General features: G+C 59.0%; 4 protein-coding genes across 4 annotated transcripts in view; 3 read left to right on the forward strand and 1 right to left on the reverse strand.

Annotated features, from left to right (window-relative positions):
* Nucleotides 1-83: 83 nt before the first annotated feature.
* On the reverse strand, nucleotides 84-1,717 carry ACA1_384850 (arrestin (or santigen), n-terminal domain containing protein; the record flags this gene model as incomplete). The annotated part of the gene is made up of 7 exons (XM_004347081.1): nucleotides 84-319; nucleotides 426-519; nucleotides 595-693; nucleotides 792-934; nucleotides 1,045-1,175; nucleotides 1,285-1,462; nucleotides 1,570-1,717. 7 exons carry the CDS (start codon nucleotides 1,715-1,717, stop codon nucleotides 84-86), a joined length of 1,029 nt encoding a protein of 342 aa, XP_004347131.1.
* Nucleotides 1,718-2,114: 397 nt separating this feature from the next.
* On the forward strand, nucleotides 2,115-3,014 carry ACA1_384860 (isochorismatase hydrolase; the record flags this gene model as incomplete). Its single annotated transcript, XM_004347082.1, has 5 exons — nucleotides 2,115-2,345; nucleotides 2,412-2,504; nucleotides 2,594-2,652; nucleotides 2,732-2,824; nucleotides 2,924-3,014. 5 exons carry the CDS (start codon nucleotides 2,115-2,117, stop codon nucleotides 3,012-3,014), a joined length of 567 nt encoding a protein of 188 aa, XP_004347132.1.
* Nucleotides 3,015-3,455: 441 nt separating this feature from the next.
* Nucleotides 3,456-14,166, forward strand: ACA1_384870 (protein kinase domain containing protein; the record flags this gene model as incomplete). Its single annotated transcript, XM_004347083.1, is given in 31 exon segments — nucleotides 3,456-4,079; nucleotides 4,203-4,347; nucleotides 4,420-4,650; nucleotides 4,731-4,855; nucleotides 4,939-5,011; nucleotides 5,080-5,705; nucleotides 5,844-6,173; nucleotides 6,188-6,365; nucleotides 6,437-6,839; nucleotides 6,907-7,068; nucleotides 7,143-7,268; nucleotides 7,358-7,521; nucleotides 7,619-7,730; nucleotides 7,824-7,936; nucleotides 8,023-8,137; nucleotides 8,223-8,301; nucleotides 8,363-10,060; nucleotides 10,129-10,469; nucleotides 10,596-10,800; nucleotides 10,880-10,989; nucleotides 11,051-11,158; nucleotides 11,241-11,364; nucleotides 11,448-11,700; nucleotides 11,812-12,175; nucleotides 12,271-12,383; nucleotides 12,449-12,541; nucleotides 12,617-12,789; nucleotides 12,863-12,988; nucleotides 13,095-13,254; nucleotides 13,325-13,649; nucleotides 13,740-14,166. The coding sequence occupies 31 exon segments, from the start codon at nucleotides 3,456-3,458 to the stop codon at nucleotides 14,164-14,166; spliced, it is 8,226 nt and encodes a 2,741-aa protein (XP_004347133.1).
* A 1,039-nt stretch (nucleotides 14,167-15,205) lies between these two features.
* ACA1_384880 (CobW/P47K family domain containing protein) overlaps nucleotides 15,206-15,779 on the forward strand; it is a gene marked incomplete at both ends in the record, with an annotated part of 940 nt that continues 366 nt past the window's right edge. The window contains 3 exons of the mRNA XM_004347084.1: nucleotides 15,206-15,254; nucleotides 15,330-15,445; nucleotides 15,540-15,775. Of these exons, the coding sequence (XP_004347134.1) occupies nucleotides 15,206-15,254; nucleotides 15,330-15,445; nucleotides 15,540-15,775 (401 nt within the window). The remainder of the gene's footprint in view (nucleotides 15,255-15,329; nucleotides 15,446-15,539; nucleotides 15,776-15,779) is intronic.

The following is a 15,779-nucleotide window of genomic DNA, read 5'->3' on the forward strand; positions in this document are numbered from 1 at the left end:
CAATGCGAACACAAAAGATAAATAAAAGTACGAGTTTTAATCAAAAGATTAAATCAGTTCGCGTCGACAGCCGCACAAGCTCCTTAGGAGAGGATGCAGCAGGCGCACATGTCGCCGGTCTTGTCGGGCAGGACGAGGGGCGTCCGCTCGTGGTAGGTATCGCCCTGGCGCACGATCTCCTCGTGCTCGATGTCGTGCGGGGCCGAGTACTCCTTGGCCCTGAGGTCCAGGTGCTGCGGCACGGTGATCACTAGCGGGATGATGATCGACAGATCGACCGCCATCGGCACATCGCACTCCACCTTCAGGTCATACGTTGCTGTACCAAGAAAGAAAGCGTGAGCGCTCTCAAACTTGAGCTGTGTGCGTGTTTCTTGTAGTGTCGTGTCGTGTGCGGTGGTGAGTGTCTCAGAGTTGGGCCATACCCTGGAGGAGGTCGCTCTTGGTGGAGAGGCGAGAGAAGTCAGTCGGGATGCGGAACTTGGCAAAGCGGCTGTCCTTCGTGGCCTCCGCGAGACCCTGTGAACAAGAAAAGACAATTCGCTCAGTCGACGCCCGATTGCGGCGATTGGAGAATGGGAGTGGCGCGAGTACCTCTAATCGGAGGTGCTGGGCATTGTCCGAGTGGCTGAAGCGGTGGTGGTGCGCGCGCAGGGTCATGTGACGTCGCAGGTCGACATTGATACCCGTGACCTGTTTGGAAAGAAGAACAAAGGTCAGACACGACACGACACGACACGACGCGACGCGACAGAACAGAGCTCGAAAGGGCCTATGCGTGCCTTCTTGACGGATTCGTTGCTGACTTCGAGCTTCATCTTGACCTCGTCGCCGGGGAAGTAGACATCGCGGTCCAGCTCCACCCGCATGCCCAGGTGGCCCTGGTTGAACATGAACGACTTCCGGTTGGTGTGCTCCACCGGCGAAATGGGTCCTGTTCGGGTCACGCAACACAGCGCAAGTTTGACAAAGAAGCGGTCAGCCAAACCGTTTGGATCATAGTCAGCGGCCACCAGCAACAGTGGGACTGCCAGGCGCACGCACCGCCAGTGTGCTGGCCGACGGTGAGGTGGACATGGGTCTTGAGGTCGCGCGCGTGGTGGGCGTCCACCTCGGCCGAGAGCTCGTAGTCGATCTTGGCCTTGACCGGGTGGGCATGCACTGATGCCTTCTCACTGCACTCGTAGTTGATGAATCAGCAACCAAACACCGGACACGCACACTCACACGCACCACCGCACCACCGCACGCACACGACAAGCTTAAGAGCGGTAAGGAGCGTACAGGAAAGAGGCGGGAAGGCCGGAGGAGAGGCGGTGGGTGAAGCGGAATGTGTTCTGGCCGGGCTGAAGGGTGACGGCGCCCGACAGGATGACCTTCTCCTTCAAGAAGTGGTGGCTGTCCTTCCTGTGCACCTTCACGTGTTTCACTCTGCCCTCGCTGTCCTTCTCCATCTCCGTCTCTACCATGTATCATGGCCACACGCAAACGGTTACGAAGAAGAAAGCAAAATAAGGAATAAAAAAAGAATAATAAGAAATAGAGGACAATGAGAATCAGGATTGGTACCTTCCCAAAAGACCTTCTCGCGTCCGTCGATGAAGAGGGTAACGTGGTGGGCCTGAAGCGGGTGGGACACGGTCACCACAACGTCGCCGGAAAGGGCGTCGCCCGCCGTGTAGTGCTGCTGGTGCAGGAAGATGGCCACGCTCGACATGCTTGAGAGACGAAGAAGAAGACGTGCAAGTTAGCGACTGTCGCGACTGTACGTAGCAGCCTGGGCTGGTGAACGCACCTGTGAACGTTGGGTCGTGAGTTCGTATCGGTAATATGTGCGCCAAGGTCCGTTTTTTTTCTTTGACCGGCGACTCCGAAACAGGGACTCCGCTTTCTCCCTCTCGTTTCGGGTCCCGAAAGTCGGGCGCAGTGAATGGCTGGTAACACACGCAGAGTAGGGTGGGTGAACAGACACACAGGGCCTATGACACTATGTTGACCCGCCGCAACACGATCAGAACACTGGTTCTCACTCTGTAAATATTAATAAAAGAACTGAAAATGATGAAAAACCGCTTGGGGCGCTTTCTTTCGCAACCAAGCGAACAAAGAACACGATGGCAGCACAGGGAAAGACAGGACTGCTGGTGATTGACCTCCAGAACGACTACTACCCCGGCGGCAAGTTCGAGCTCGAAAACGTCGAGCAGGCGTCGAGCAATGCGGTTCGCCTGCTGCAGGCCTTCCGCGAGAAGGATCTGCCTCGCTTCCACGTCCGTCATGAAGCTGCTGACCCTGCCCTTGGCTTCTTCCTTCCTGGCACTCCCGGCGCTGACATTCACGAGCAGGTACGAGCGCAAGACAGTGGGGGGGGGGTTGAAATCTAGCTGCTTACAGATGGGGGGGGGCTGCAGGTGAAGCCGCAAGAGGGTGAAGCCGTGGTGACCAAGACTGAGATCAACTCCTTCAAGGGCACTGATCTTGAGGCCAAGCTCAAGGCTGCTGGCGTATGCTCTCCACGCGTCGATGACCCCCCCCCCGCCTCTTTAGTGTCTGACCGGCTGGTTGGTTGGGTGGGCTGGATGGGCTGGAACAGGTGGACAACCTCGTTGTCTGCGGCGCAATGACCCACATGTGCGTCGACTCGGGTGTGAGGTTCGCCACCCAATCCAGCTGGCCAACGCCCTGCCACTGGAGCCCTTGAGCCTTCACTGACGTCAACATTTTCGCATAGGGCTGCGAGCGACCTGGGCTTCAAGTGCGTCGTGCCGGGTGACGCCTGCGCCACCCGCGACGCTCAGTTCCAGGGCACCACCGTCAAGGCCAGGTACACTTTGACACCTGCTCTGTTGCTCATCACCACGAAGCTTCAGTCAGTCCGGCCCGCCTTTGACCTAATCCTGTCTGTGTTCCCTTTCCCGTGTAGGGATGTGCACGCGGCCTACCTGGCCGCGCTTGACTTTGCCTTTGCGAAGGTGGTCTCCACCGACGAAGTCCTGAAGACGGTGTCGGCCTAAGACTTGCCAGTACCTCTCTTCAGCACCATTCCTCGAGGGAAGCTTCATGCTCGTCCGTGAATAAAAGATGCTGTCCGCGGCTTCGGTCTCGTGCCCGAAGCAGAAGCAGGAGAAGAAGCAGAAGAAGACGACGACGACTACTACGAGGCCCGCATCAAGGAAAGGCAACAGAGGATTCTTTCGAACGAAAGGGTGCTCAGTCCCGGTTGGCTGCTCGGGCCAATGAAGGGCAGGAGAAGATTATCGGGGCATTTTTGCTTTTCTCATTCGCGATTTCTTTTTCACTTGCATTTTCTTTTGCAATCATTATTGGGTCTGCGCGAAGAAGAGGCGAAGAGGTACCACGAGGAACAGGCCTAAGAAGAGCCACCACAGAAAGGGCGGATCGTTGTTTGAATAACACACGCTTGGCTGCAAGATCAGGCAGAAACGTTCGAGAAGATGCAAGCCCATTCGAGTGGCTTCGCGTCGCCACTACACAGGAAAAACGTCTCGTTCAAATTGGGTGAATCGCGATCTGCTCTTTGCCCGAGTAGCACCAGCGATCCAGCCCAATGCAACCTCCACATCTCTTCATCCAATCTCGCCTCTTTCTCGCCACCGCCGCCATCACCGCGAGCCGGCGCAGGATCTTCGCCCTCGAGCGACGAAGTCCTCGCCCGTAGCTTGATTTCTTCCCTCACGCAGCACCTGCAGCAGCTCTCGCTCTCGCCCAAGCACTTCGCCGCGGCAACGGATCTGTGCATCTATTTGGAGGAATTCGAAGACGCCTCGGCGGCGTGCATGGTGCTGCAGGGCCTTGCTCGCATCTTTGGAGGAGGTGATGGTGCTGGACAAGAGGGAGGCTCGACAACGCTGCAATCCTTGGAATCTATCGCCTACGCGCTTGGCCCCAAAGCGAAAGAAGATCGGGACGCCGCCACTACACCGCGAGAAGGCGAAGAGGTCTCCTTCTGCGTGAAGAAGCTTTGCATCCTGGCTTCGTTCCCGTTGACCGCCCAGACCGGTGGACACCTCTCGCTGTTGCTTGCGGCCCTGCCCAAGCTAGACAGCCTCGACGTCATGGTAGCCAGCTGCATTTCTTCTTCTCGCTCTTAGCTCGTGTTTCTCACAGTGCCGCATTAACAACATGCAATGCAGGCTGGGGACGGGCTGCGTGCGCGTGCAGTGTTTCCGCTGCTGCTTCAGAGCGTGCGCACGTGTGGCGCGACGCTCACATCACTCGTGTTAGATCGCTTCCGGCTCACCGACGCCGACCTGCACCTGGCCATGATCAAGCTGCCACAAACCACCCGTCGGCTGCAAACGCTGAGCTTCAAGAACAACGAGTTTGGTACGTACGCTCGATCTCAAGTGCAATACACACTTTGGCTGACGCGTCTGCGTGTTTTGCGCGACCTCCTAGGCCCCGCTTCGATCAAAGCCGCATCGGGATGGCGCGGAGAAGGCGTGGAACAGCTGGCAAGCGTGGTGGCCAGCGGAGCGCAGATGAGCCTGCTCTCGGTGCTGAATCTCTCCGACAATCGGCTGAGCGATGAGGCTCTGGTGCTGCTCTCCAAGGGTATCTCACAAACGGGCTGTCGCCTTACTGACCTCGATCTCAGTCGCAACAACTTTGGCCGAGAGGGTGCGCGAGGTACGCGTCATATCATACCACTGTGAATACAACTCGCGAGTTAGCTTCCGATCAGACCTGCCTACTGACTCGCGATACAGCGTTGGGCAGGGCACTGTTGACCAACCGAACAATTGCGTCGCTGAACCTGTCGAGCGTTAACAATCACGAGCGGGGATGGCATCAAGGAGTCGACGACATCGCGCACGCGCTCAGCGTGAACGAGGTAACCCGCTCTTTTACGTGCGTGCGTTCAAGTGCGTGCTTTGCTCAACCTCTTCGCATTTGTACTTCTTTTCTCTGTGTTAGACTCTGCGATACTTGAACCTGTCGCGCAACAAGCTGCCTTCGACTGTCGCCGGTCACCTCGCGTTAGCCCTCGGTACGCCACCCACCAAATTGCAGAGCCGTTCGCTCGAGCAATCTCAAATTCGAATATGCCGTTGGCAGGGAACAACAACTGCCTGACGTCACTGGACGTGAGCTGCAACCGTCTGGGCCTCGAGGGAATCGAGCAGCTGGCTACCGCGCTTCGGTCCAACCACTCGATCGTCTGTCTCGACCTGCGAAACAACACAAGAGAGGCCGCCAAGGAGGACAAAGAGAGCGGCCGCGAGGAGCGAATTCTGATGGACGTCCTGCGCGAGAACATTACACTCGGGCAGCTGCACTACGGCGAGGACGAGCTCTTCCTCAATCAGAGCAGGAAGGGCGGAACCCCGCAATCGACGGTGATGTTCAGCAACGTGATTCAGACCTATCTCGACGACAACCGACGGCGGCGGGTGCGCAAGGAGCGGGTCACCGCCTCGCTGGCGCACAAGGACGAGATCGATGAACCCGACGAGACCGACGAGATGATCAGCGTCGAAATGATGCTGCTGGATCGGGGCGACGAGGAGAGTAGCCGATACCAAACGATCGACCTCTCGTGCTACTCGCTGTCTTCGAACGCGGTCGCACACGTCATCGCGAGGGAGCTCAACGTCAAGCAGTCCGGCCACGGGCGCAAGGACGATACCTCCGCCGCCCTCTCGCCGTCGTCGACACTCTTGTCGCCACGGTTTCCGCCGTCCGTTAACACAACAACCTCGGCCTCCTCTTCCTTGGTCTCTTCCTCCGCTTCCGCCTCACCATCTTCATCTTCGTCGTCATCTACACCGTCGCCTTCCACATCATCGTTAGCCTCTCCGGCGCCTTCGTGGGTGTGGAAGTCAACCCCGTCGTTGCTCTCCAACTCGCGCCTCACCTCCACCCACACCGATCAATCGCTCCTCTTCGAGAAAGTGCTTCTCTCCGGCAATCGCCTCACATCCGTGCCCGTGAGCGGGTTCGAACCGGGCAGCGAGCGATGGGAGAATCTGACGTCGCTCGACCTCTCGAGCAACCGCCTCTCCTCCCTCCCGGCCGCGCTGGGCGACATCGCGAGCCTGCGCGTCTTGGACCTGCGCTTCAACCTCCTGCAATCTCTGCCGCCCGAGATCGGAAAGCTCAAGGTTGGAATCCTCGTAACTCATTTCACAGCAGCTGCGGTAAGCACTAACGTACGCACGCACAGGAGCTGCGAGAGCTGCACTTGAACAAGAACTATCTCATGGAGCTGCCGTTGGAAATCTTCCAGCTGCGGTTGAAGTCGCTCTCGCTCTTCGGCAACCCAATGCAGAGAATCAAGATCAAGATCTACGAACAATGCCAGGGCTGGCGCGACACGCTTGACCTCTCCTACGAGCGCATCGGTACCGAAACGCTAATTCTACGTGTGTGCGTGTGTCGCGTGTCGTGTGTGTGCTGATCCGCGCGAATCCAGGTTCGGACGAGCTTTCGCATCTGCCCACGGATCTCTTTCCCGGCCTCACCCGACTGCGACGCCTGGTGCTCAACCACAACGACATCTCCCTGCTGTCGTCGGGTGTGGCGCAGCTGGCCTCGCTCGAAGTGCTGGAGCTGGAGGATAACCGGCTCAACGTGCTCCCCTGGCAAGTGGGCAACATGCCCAACCTCAAGGTGCTCAAGCTGGACGGGAACCCGTTGACCAAGGTCCCCCTAGAGGTGGCGCGGTCCAAGGGCAACCTACAGATCTGGCAGCGTTATTTGGTCGGGCTCAAGGCCCGCATGGACGAGTCCTACAGAATGAAAATGGTGCTGGTAGGTGACCATGCACTGGACAAGGCCTGCCTTCTGCAGTCAATCGCGGACTACGTGCGCCCAGCGTACGATCGGCCAAACCACTCGTTGCTGGACTTCGTGCACTTCTCTGATCCGCCTTTGTTACTACAGTGCTGTGGAGCGAGAAGCCAGCGATGACGGTCGTCAGTCCTCGCGGTTCGAAATGGAGCCGGAGGAAATGCGCGCCACCGATCTGGTGATCAAGGCCAGCACGCGAGGGATCAACTCCTCCGCCAACGTCGACGTCACGCTCTCGGCTCTGAACATCACCGGGTATCACCTTCAAGACATCTTTCCCACAACACGGTTGCCATGCCGGTAATATTAATCGACCTTGGCTGATTCAGGCTCACGGTGAACGATCCCACGTACCACTGCTTCTTGGTCAACAAGTGCATCTACATGCTTGTAGTCAACATGCCCGACTTCACGATCGAGTCTGTCGAGGAGTGGCTGCAGCTGCTTCGCAGCAGGTACTCTCCCAACCTGCTTCCCTGGGCCTGATTACGACATGGGGTTGATGATTATATTTCTTTCTATCTACGTTTACGTTCGAACGCAGGGCGGGCAAATCGGTCGTGTTGCTGGTGGGCACTCACCCCAACAGCGCGGGCTGCTCGCCGGAGCAGAAGGGAAGGATCGCCTCCGTCTTCCACAGCAACACGCTCATCAAGAAGTACCCCATGATTCGCAACATCATTTCCGTGTGCGGCAAGACCCGGAAAGGTAAACGCGTTCTCTTCACCTGACACTTTTCTCTTTCACCACCTGCTTAAGATCTGGTCTCACGCGTCGACGCCACACGGCCCATCGCGGTACACAGACATTGAGCTCTTGGTGCGTACGATCTATCAGGCAGTCACCGCACAACCTTACATGCCCGCCTTCATCTCACGGGGCGCCGTGCTCTTCGAGGAATTCCTGGCATCTGAGAGGTGCGTCGGCGAGTCTTGGTGTTGGTCGTTGGTGGGTAGTGGCTCGCCCATTCTCACACAAAACTACCTGCGACCCACATGTTGCATACACAGGATGGCACGCATGCCACCGATCATGGACTGGGACGAGTATGTTTCCGTCGCGCACGACTGCGGTATCGCCCCGGACCAGGTCATGACCGTGACCAAGCACTTTCACCGGATCGGTACGCAGCCCAGCAGGGTATCTCAGTAATCAGCGTCCTACATTTTGCTGCTCAGTTTTGCTCACTTTGCAACGCATACGATACAGGCCTGATCAGCGCCCACACCAAGACGGCGTCTCGATCGCTGCTCAGTCGGATGGTGCTGCTCGATCCCTTGTGGCTCCTCCATGTCTTCCGTACTGTCCTATCGGCATCGACCACGTACGTGCAACTGGCCCACCCGCGCGCTGCCTCAAGAGAGAGAGGCAGTTGGACTAACGCGATACGCACCACCGTGACAACATAGTACGACGAAGCAGGGCGTCATTCGCGAGAAGGATCTCTGGGACATGTGGCAGTCGCACGGCTATGCTCCCGAACTGCAGGTAAACTGCACGCATGCAACTCTGGTGCGCCAGCTCAGCTCAGCTTTCTATTGCCCAACAGGAACTGCTGCTTCTGCTATTGGAACAGTTTGGTCTCGCTCTGCGGTTGGTCCGATCCACGACCGCGCTCGAAGGTGGTCACCACGCGGCAGCCAATGACGACACCTCACCGCTCGCCTCAAGCGCCGCATCCCAGGCCAAGGGCGACGACGCCAAGCGGCGGTACCTGAGCAAGGTCGAGCGCACCAAGCGCATCGATTCGCTGGTCGATCACAGCTGGCAGAACATGCTCGAGCTGCAGGCCCGGGAGGACGAGCGCGAGAGCAAGGTCCGGGGCGAGAAGATCATTATCCCCTCGCTGCTCTCGACCGCCCATCTCCCCCTGCACAAGTTCGGGTGGCGGCCCGAGCGCTATCTCATCAAGCTCGAACTTCGCGAGCGCAAGCGCTCCAACGCGCCGGCGCTGGCGTTGGCGGGTTCGGCCTCGGCGGCGGGTTCGGCCTCGGCGTCATTGTCGTCATCCGTTCGCTATGTCTCGACGTCGGTGCAGCTGAGGAGATACCTACCGCTCTTCCCCAATACGCCTTACCCAATGCCCTCTTCGTCTTCATCGTCGACGACCATGACTGCTTCATCGTCGACGACGGACCACCACGGCAACGCGCTGACGCCGACGGGGTCCACCGCGCCGCGCACGATCCAGAACTCGGGCCTCGGCTACCTCTACGGTCCGGCTTACCAGCCGGAGCAGAACAGCTTCCGCCTGGGGGTCTCGCTCGAGGCCAACCAGCTGCTCCAGGCGATGATGCCACCGCCGCCGCCGTCGGCCGCCACCCCGATGGCGTTGTCAGCCGCGGCTGCAGAGTTGGCCGGAGGCAGCGGAGCCAGCGTGCGCTTTCTGGCGTCGTCGTCGACGGCAACGTCGCCACTGCTCATAGGCGCGTCGTCGTCGTCTTCTTCATCATCGATGCTGGCCGGCTCCACGTCTACCACTACACCTCCGGTCACACCATCGTCCACCTCGCCGCCCCAGTTCGGCCGGCCCGCGCACTCGCTGTCTCGGTCGCCGCCTCCCCGGTCGCCCTGCCTGTCTGCGTCACCGCCCACGCCGGCGCCCTCGCTTCTGGCCCCGGCGCTGGCCATCCCACGCCGTGGCGTCGTGCACGAGCTGCGTCGGAGCTATCGATTCGACTACCTCCCCGCTGGCTTCTTCTCGCGGCTGCTGGTGCACCTGCTCCAGGTGGTCGACTCGCCGCTCTATTGGAAGCACGGCATTGTGCTTCTGCAGTCCAACAACAACACCCGCAGCAAAGCCAACCAACCGTGCGATGGCAGCAGCGGCGGCAGATCATCGTCGGTGGCGATGGCATCACCAGCGGCGGCCAGGATGGCGTCGCCCTCCTTCTCGCTGTCGACAGCTTCGGTGCTCTCGTCATCGCCGCACATGCGGGAGCTGCGACGGTCGGGGCTCGACTTCGACATCTTCCAGAACGGCGGCAGCGGGCGGCGCGGCCAGGGACTCGGCATCAAGAAGAAGCAGAAAAAGGAAAAGGTCAAGCAGCGCAAGGAAAGCGCTGAGCAGAGCGCGCGGGGCTCGGGCAAGGAGAGCCTCGGCGGCAGCAGGGCCGGACAGCCGGACCTTGACAAGGACAAGCTGAAGGACGAGCAGCGGGCGCTCCTGGAGGAATTCCCGGAGAAGAGCATGCTCAAGGTGCAAGTCTACGGAGCCAATCCGGGCAAGCTTCTACGGCTGATCGAGGTACCGGACACACACACACACCCTCTGACACTTTACAACGCGGCCTAACATTCGCTTCTTGGGTGCAGGCCAACATCGAGGATTTGGCGATCAACTGGTTCCGGGTCAAATCGCAGGTGCTGGTGCCGTGCTGCCACTGCATCGCTCTGCGCAAGCACAAGCTGGCCAAGACCACGCTATACGCGTCGCATAAGCTCAAGTCAACGGGGAAGCGTTCGGCGGCCGATGGCCTTACGCACGAGGACGAGCTCATCGAGGTCGGCATGGGCGAGGCGCAGAACGATGACGACGAGCCGTTCCTGTTCTCACTGGAGGAGTGCCTGCGCGCCATCACCAAGCGGAGGCGCGTGCTCTACTGCCAAGCCGGACGTCTCGTCCCCATCGATAACAGCGCCCGGCAGCGGGGCCGGTATGTGACTTACTTCCTTACAAGCGTGCATGCAACACGCACGCGTACCACCGCACACGCACACCACCACCGCACACGCACACACTGCGTTGTCTGATCTGATCGAGTCGTGGTTTGGTGGTGAAGGCGAAAGTCGACGAGCAAGATCTATCTCGAGGGCGAGGACCTGCCGGCCGTGCGACTCGACAACCTGGTACCCGACCTCTCGCTGGCCGATCTCCAAGGGTTCGAGATCGATTACTCGGAGATCAAGATCATGTCCCAGATCGCCCTCGGCCCCTTTGCCGTCGTCCACTCTGCCATCTACCGCGGAGAATACGTGGCCGTCAAGGTTATCCCCCCCCCCTTTCTTCTTTCCACCTCTTCTTCTTCTGGTGGGTGTCCTGCTAACATAAGAATGCGTGTCACAGGAATTCCGCATACTGCCATCGGACTCGCCGGACGAGGAGTCCCCATATGTGTCCGAGGAGGAGATCCTCTCCGTGTTCAACGAGTTCCGATCCGAGGCCTGGCTCATGACGTACGTTTTCCATTCTTTTTGAGTGTGAGTCGTTGGCTCACGACACGCACATGACACGCAGGCTGTTGGACCATCGCAACTTGGTCAAGCTCGAGGGAATATGCCGGGGGCCTTTCTCGCTGGTCATGGAGTTCCTCTCGCAGGGCACGCTCTACGACTACGTCCACGCGTACGAGTGCCTTCCATATTCCTACCTTCTTTCTTATCTTTAGGGACGGGCTGATCACTAACGCGTGCGCCCGTGTCTGCAGACGGGGGCAATTGAGCTGGGACGAGGTACTGAGCATCGCGCGAGACATCGCCGAGGGCATGAACCACCTCCACTCACATTCGCCGCCCATCATTCACCGTGACCTCAAGTCCACCAACGTGATGGTACTTTTGCACCTTCCTGTCGTAGGCGTGGAACGACGCAAGCTCTGCATTTCTCACTGGCGCCTTCTTTGCGACGTGTTCAGTTGTCGAACGGTGTGGCCAAGGTGTCAGATTTCGGTCTGTCGACGGCGCACTCGCTCTTCGTGAAGGGCCGGGTGGTGGACAATCCGATGTGGCTGGCCGTCGAGGTCATTCGCGGCGAGGCCTTCTCGCTCAAGTCTGACGTCTACAGCTATGGCATCATCCTGTGGGAGCTCATCACCTGCCAGCCGCCGTTCCGCGAACACCTCGAGGCCAGCATGTTCTGGTTTGACCTCGAGCAAAAGATCATGAACGGTATGTCTACGCAGTTGTCACGATTAGAGTTTTTTTAATTTTTTATGCATTATTATTTTGAATACTAATCCGATTGTTATTATTTAAATGTTGCAGGTCTTCGGCCGGCAGTTCCTGAGAGCTGTCCTGAGGCCTACGCCGAGCTGATGCGCGAGTGTTGGAACGAGAATGTCGGCGTGCGTCCATCGTTCAACCAGATCCTCAAGCGCCTGGCGTCGATGTCGAAGTGCAGTCCGTGCCCTCTGTTCGAGGCAGCCCCAACGCCGGAGAGCGAGCCGGTGTCGGCGCCGGCGCCGCGGTTCGTCCACATTCCGTCGGCGCAGGCGCTCGTGCCACAGCACCAGCGAGCCAGCGCCAACCCGTTGGCTTCGTCTTCCTATGCGTCAGCCGGGGCGTCCGCGTGGCACACGGCGAGCAAGCAGCAGGCCAAGGCCAACCTGGTAATGTCGCTAAATACTCTCGACAGCGACAACTAGTACGTAGACACGCACACGCACACGCACACGCACACGCACACGCACACGCACACGCACGACAGTACCCAACACAACACCCTCTGTTTTTGCACAGCTTGAGCCCTCCGGACTCGTCGGCCACCTGGCGTTGCCTGCTTCGCCCATCCCACTCAGGGGCGGTGCAGTGCCTGCTCGGTGTAGAGGGCCACGTCTGGGCCGGCTGCAGAGGTATGACCCCTCACCAGTCCGGCCCGTCACTGTTCACTTGCTGACTGTATCGTATTCCCATGAAGATGGCACCATTCGCGTGTGGGACCAGTGTGGGAGTGTGGTGTGGGACATGCGCGCTCACCATCGGCAACGCATCAACGCGCTCTCGTTTTGCGGTGCGTTCGATCGCAACACACTTTCCACATCTCAGCTGCGATTCTCATGCGTGTCTGTAATTATGTGTCGTACAGGCGGCTACGTGTGCAGCGCGTCATCTGACCACACCGTGGGGCTTTGGGACGTTCACACGTTTAAGCGCCATCGGCGCTTGAACGGCCACTGGGAGGAGGTCACATGCCTAGCCAATGTCGGGCAGGAACTCTGGAGCGGCTCTCTCGATGGCTCCATCCGCGTTTGGTCCAGGGTACCTACCGCCCGACAACGGCCGATCATTATTTTCTGCCACTCACTTCGGCTCGACGACACACTTCACACAGAAATGGTCGTGCCGCCGAATGCTTGCCTTGGAGAGTCCGGTGCGGGCGATGCTCGTACACGACGGGCTGGTGTGGGTGGCCACCGACCGCGGAGTCAGCCTATTCGACGCCATCAGCACGTTGAAGGTGCACACGCACACGCACACGCACACGCACACGCACACGCACACGCACACGCACACGTGTTTGGCACGACGCTCTTGCTCACGTCATTCGTCTGCACATCGCCCAGGTCAACGAAATTCTGTACAGCAACCAGGAGGTCGGTGATCGCCTCTGGCAAGGCGCGGTGCGCTGCATGTGTCGCGTAGACGTCACGGACGAAGTGTGGATGGGCACCACTGCCGGCCAGCTCTACGTCTTCCGCGTGCGGGACGTCTGGGAAGGCAAGGGTACGCACTCGCACCGGTGTCCGATGACTCAATGCTCACGACTCACCGCGTCTTCCGCTGCCTCGTGCAGGAGAGTCGGAGCACAAGACGCCCAACCCGAGCTGGGCCTACCACACGGTGGCGTCGCCGCGACGAGACGACGGCGACGCGAGTGCGGGCAACAGCCCAACGGGGAAGAGGTTGCAGGACGAAACTGGCGGCGGCGAGGAGGAGAGCAGCGGTGACGAGGACAATGATCGGCAGGTGACGTCGATGCTTGCCGTGGGCGGACTGGTGTGGATAGGCGGGCGCCGAGGTGATCTCGCCGCCTTCGATGCCGCCTCCAGGACGCAGCGGCTCCACTTCGACCTGTACCACAAGGACGCGCTCACCTGCCTCTTCGCCGTCCCTCCCAGGTTCATCATCGTCCCCCCCCCCCGGGTCATTCCCTCCTGGCTTGCCTCTCTTCTCAAGTTTATGTTTTTTCTTGTTTTCTGGACTGGCAGTGCGAGGAAAGCCGACCGCCTGCCCACCTTCAGAGAGCGACAACACGTTCAGATGCGCAAGCAGGCCGAACAACAAGACGCGGCGACCAAGGGAAAGCAAAAAGTCGATGATGACAACAATGGCATCGGCAACAACCACTCCGCCAGCGACAAAGCCGACAAGAACGTTGAGGCCGAGGCTCTCGAAGCAGAGGAGGAATCGGCGAGCGTCTGGAAGCGAGAAGGCGCGGGCGGCGGCATCGTGTGGACCGGATCGTGGGATCGCGAAGTGAGCCTGATCAACGTCGATGACCTCATCATGGCCAGCCAAGACGCCGGTGGTGCAGCGACCACCGCGCGAGCCAAGCGCCACGGCGTCTACGCACCGACGGCGTTCCTGCCGGCGTCGTCGCTGCCCGCCCACTTGGGCTTCGTGGGCCGCCACTGAGTGCGCCGCGTGCGGCCTTCGGACGATTTATACGAATCGCTCCGCCAGTGGGCACACAGTTGTAGTTACGCGGCCCACTCGGAACACGCGCGAGGAAAGGCGAGAGCGAGTTCCGCATCCGGCGTGTTGGTTCGCTGCGGCGGAAAGGAACCACTCATTCAAAATATTTGTAAAATGACACAAACAAAATGATCGAACATTCTTGAGAATCACTTCGGCCCGAAAGAGAATGCGGGAAAGGGTTGGGAATGGGTGTCCCTCCGATAAGAAATAAAGCCCAGACCTCGATTCATCTTTAACTTCATACTCAACACGCGCCAATTATCAACAACGCCAGTCACGCGACAGCAAACAGCAGGTCACGCGGGTGTGCCCAGCATAACAGACTACAAAGATAGGATACATAAAAGAAAGATAAAGATGGCTTCGTTGACCTCGATAGATCTGCCGCCTCTTTGGGGCAAGAAGAAGTCGCCCCCGGCGTCGCCCACATCGTACTACCAGCAGGACCAGTCGGCCAGCTCCTCATCCTCGGCATCCTACCACACATCGAGCTTCGACGCCGAGCCTGTCCACCAACAGTCCTCTTCTGGCGGGTGGCGACAATACCTTGGCTGGGGCTCAAGCTCCAACTCGGCCTCCACGCCCACCTCTTCGTCCTCTTCTTCTTCTTCAAAGCGTGAGGAGGAACGACGACCGATTCGGGGCCTGGCAGGACAGGACAGGACGTACACCTAAGCAAGGGGCACGATCTTCGATCTGGATGAAGAGAAACGTCCGCAGAAGGAGATCGCGATCTCGATTCTGAGGAAGGACCGAGACGGGAATTTGTAGAGAAGGAGGGCTTGTACAAACATCAACGAAGACTGCAGGTTTCAGTCTTTTTTTAACATCTTTAATGATCATAATTCGCAACAAACCTGTGGCCACCTATGCTCATCCTGAAGCAACCGCCTCCCGGACCATTTCTGGTAGCAGCTTTTCCCTTTTCTTTTGTTTCTTTCAAATCTTTAGCTGTTTCAAGCATAACACGAGCTTCATGAAGTCACCACCACTAACAGAACAACCAGAAGCTGAGGCCCCCAAAGGTATCCCATCAAGGAGAGAAAAATGAAGGCGACAGATGGATGTTTTCGATCTTTTGGTGGCGTGTGGTGGTGCAGCGATTCCGGTGACCGTGTTGACGGGGTACCTGGGGTCCGGCAAGACCACGCTCTTGCGACGGCTCCTTCACCAGCACGCCCACACGCCGCTGCGCCTCGCCGTCATCGAAAACGAGGTACACCGCACACACTGCACCACCCGCAGACCGCACACACACACACACACCACCGCACGCGCATGATGGTGAACGTGCGCGCGTGCTGCATCAGTTTGCGACGTCTGGCATCGGCACGGAGAACGAGCTGCGTGAGGACGCGCAGCATGCGGCGTGCCGGGCGCAGATCATCGAGACCAGCAGCGGGTGCCTGTGCTGCTCGGCCGGCGGGAAGGACTTCAAGCGCGTGCTCGCCCAGCTTGTCGACCACCGCGACAAGTTCGACCACGTCATCATCGAGACCACGGGCCTGGCCGACCCCGCATTCGCCGCCACCTTTTTCAAACCCAAGTGC

This window comes from Acanthamoeba castellanii (assembly GCF_000313135.1).
Source record: "Acanthamoeba castellanii str. Neff unplaced genomic scaffold scf7180000084730, whole genome shotgun sequence".
Lineage (NCBI taxonomy): Eukaryota > Discosea > Longamoebia > Acanthamoebidae > Acanthamoeba > Acanthamoeba castellanii.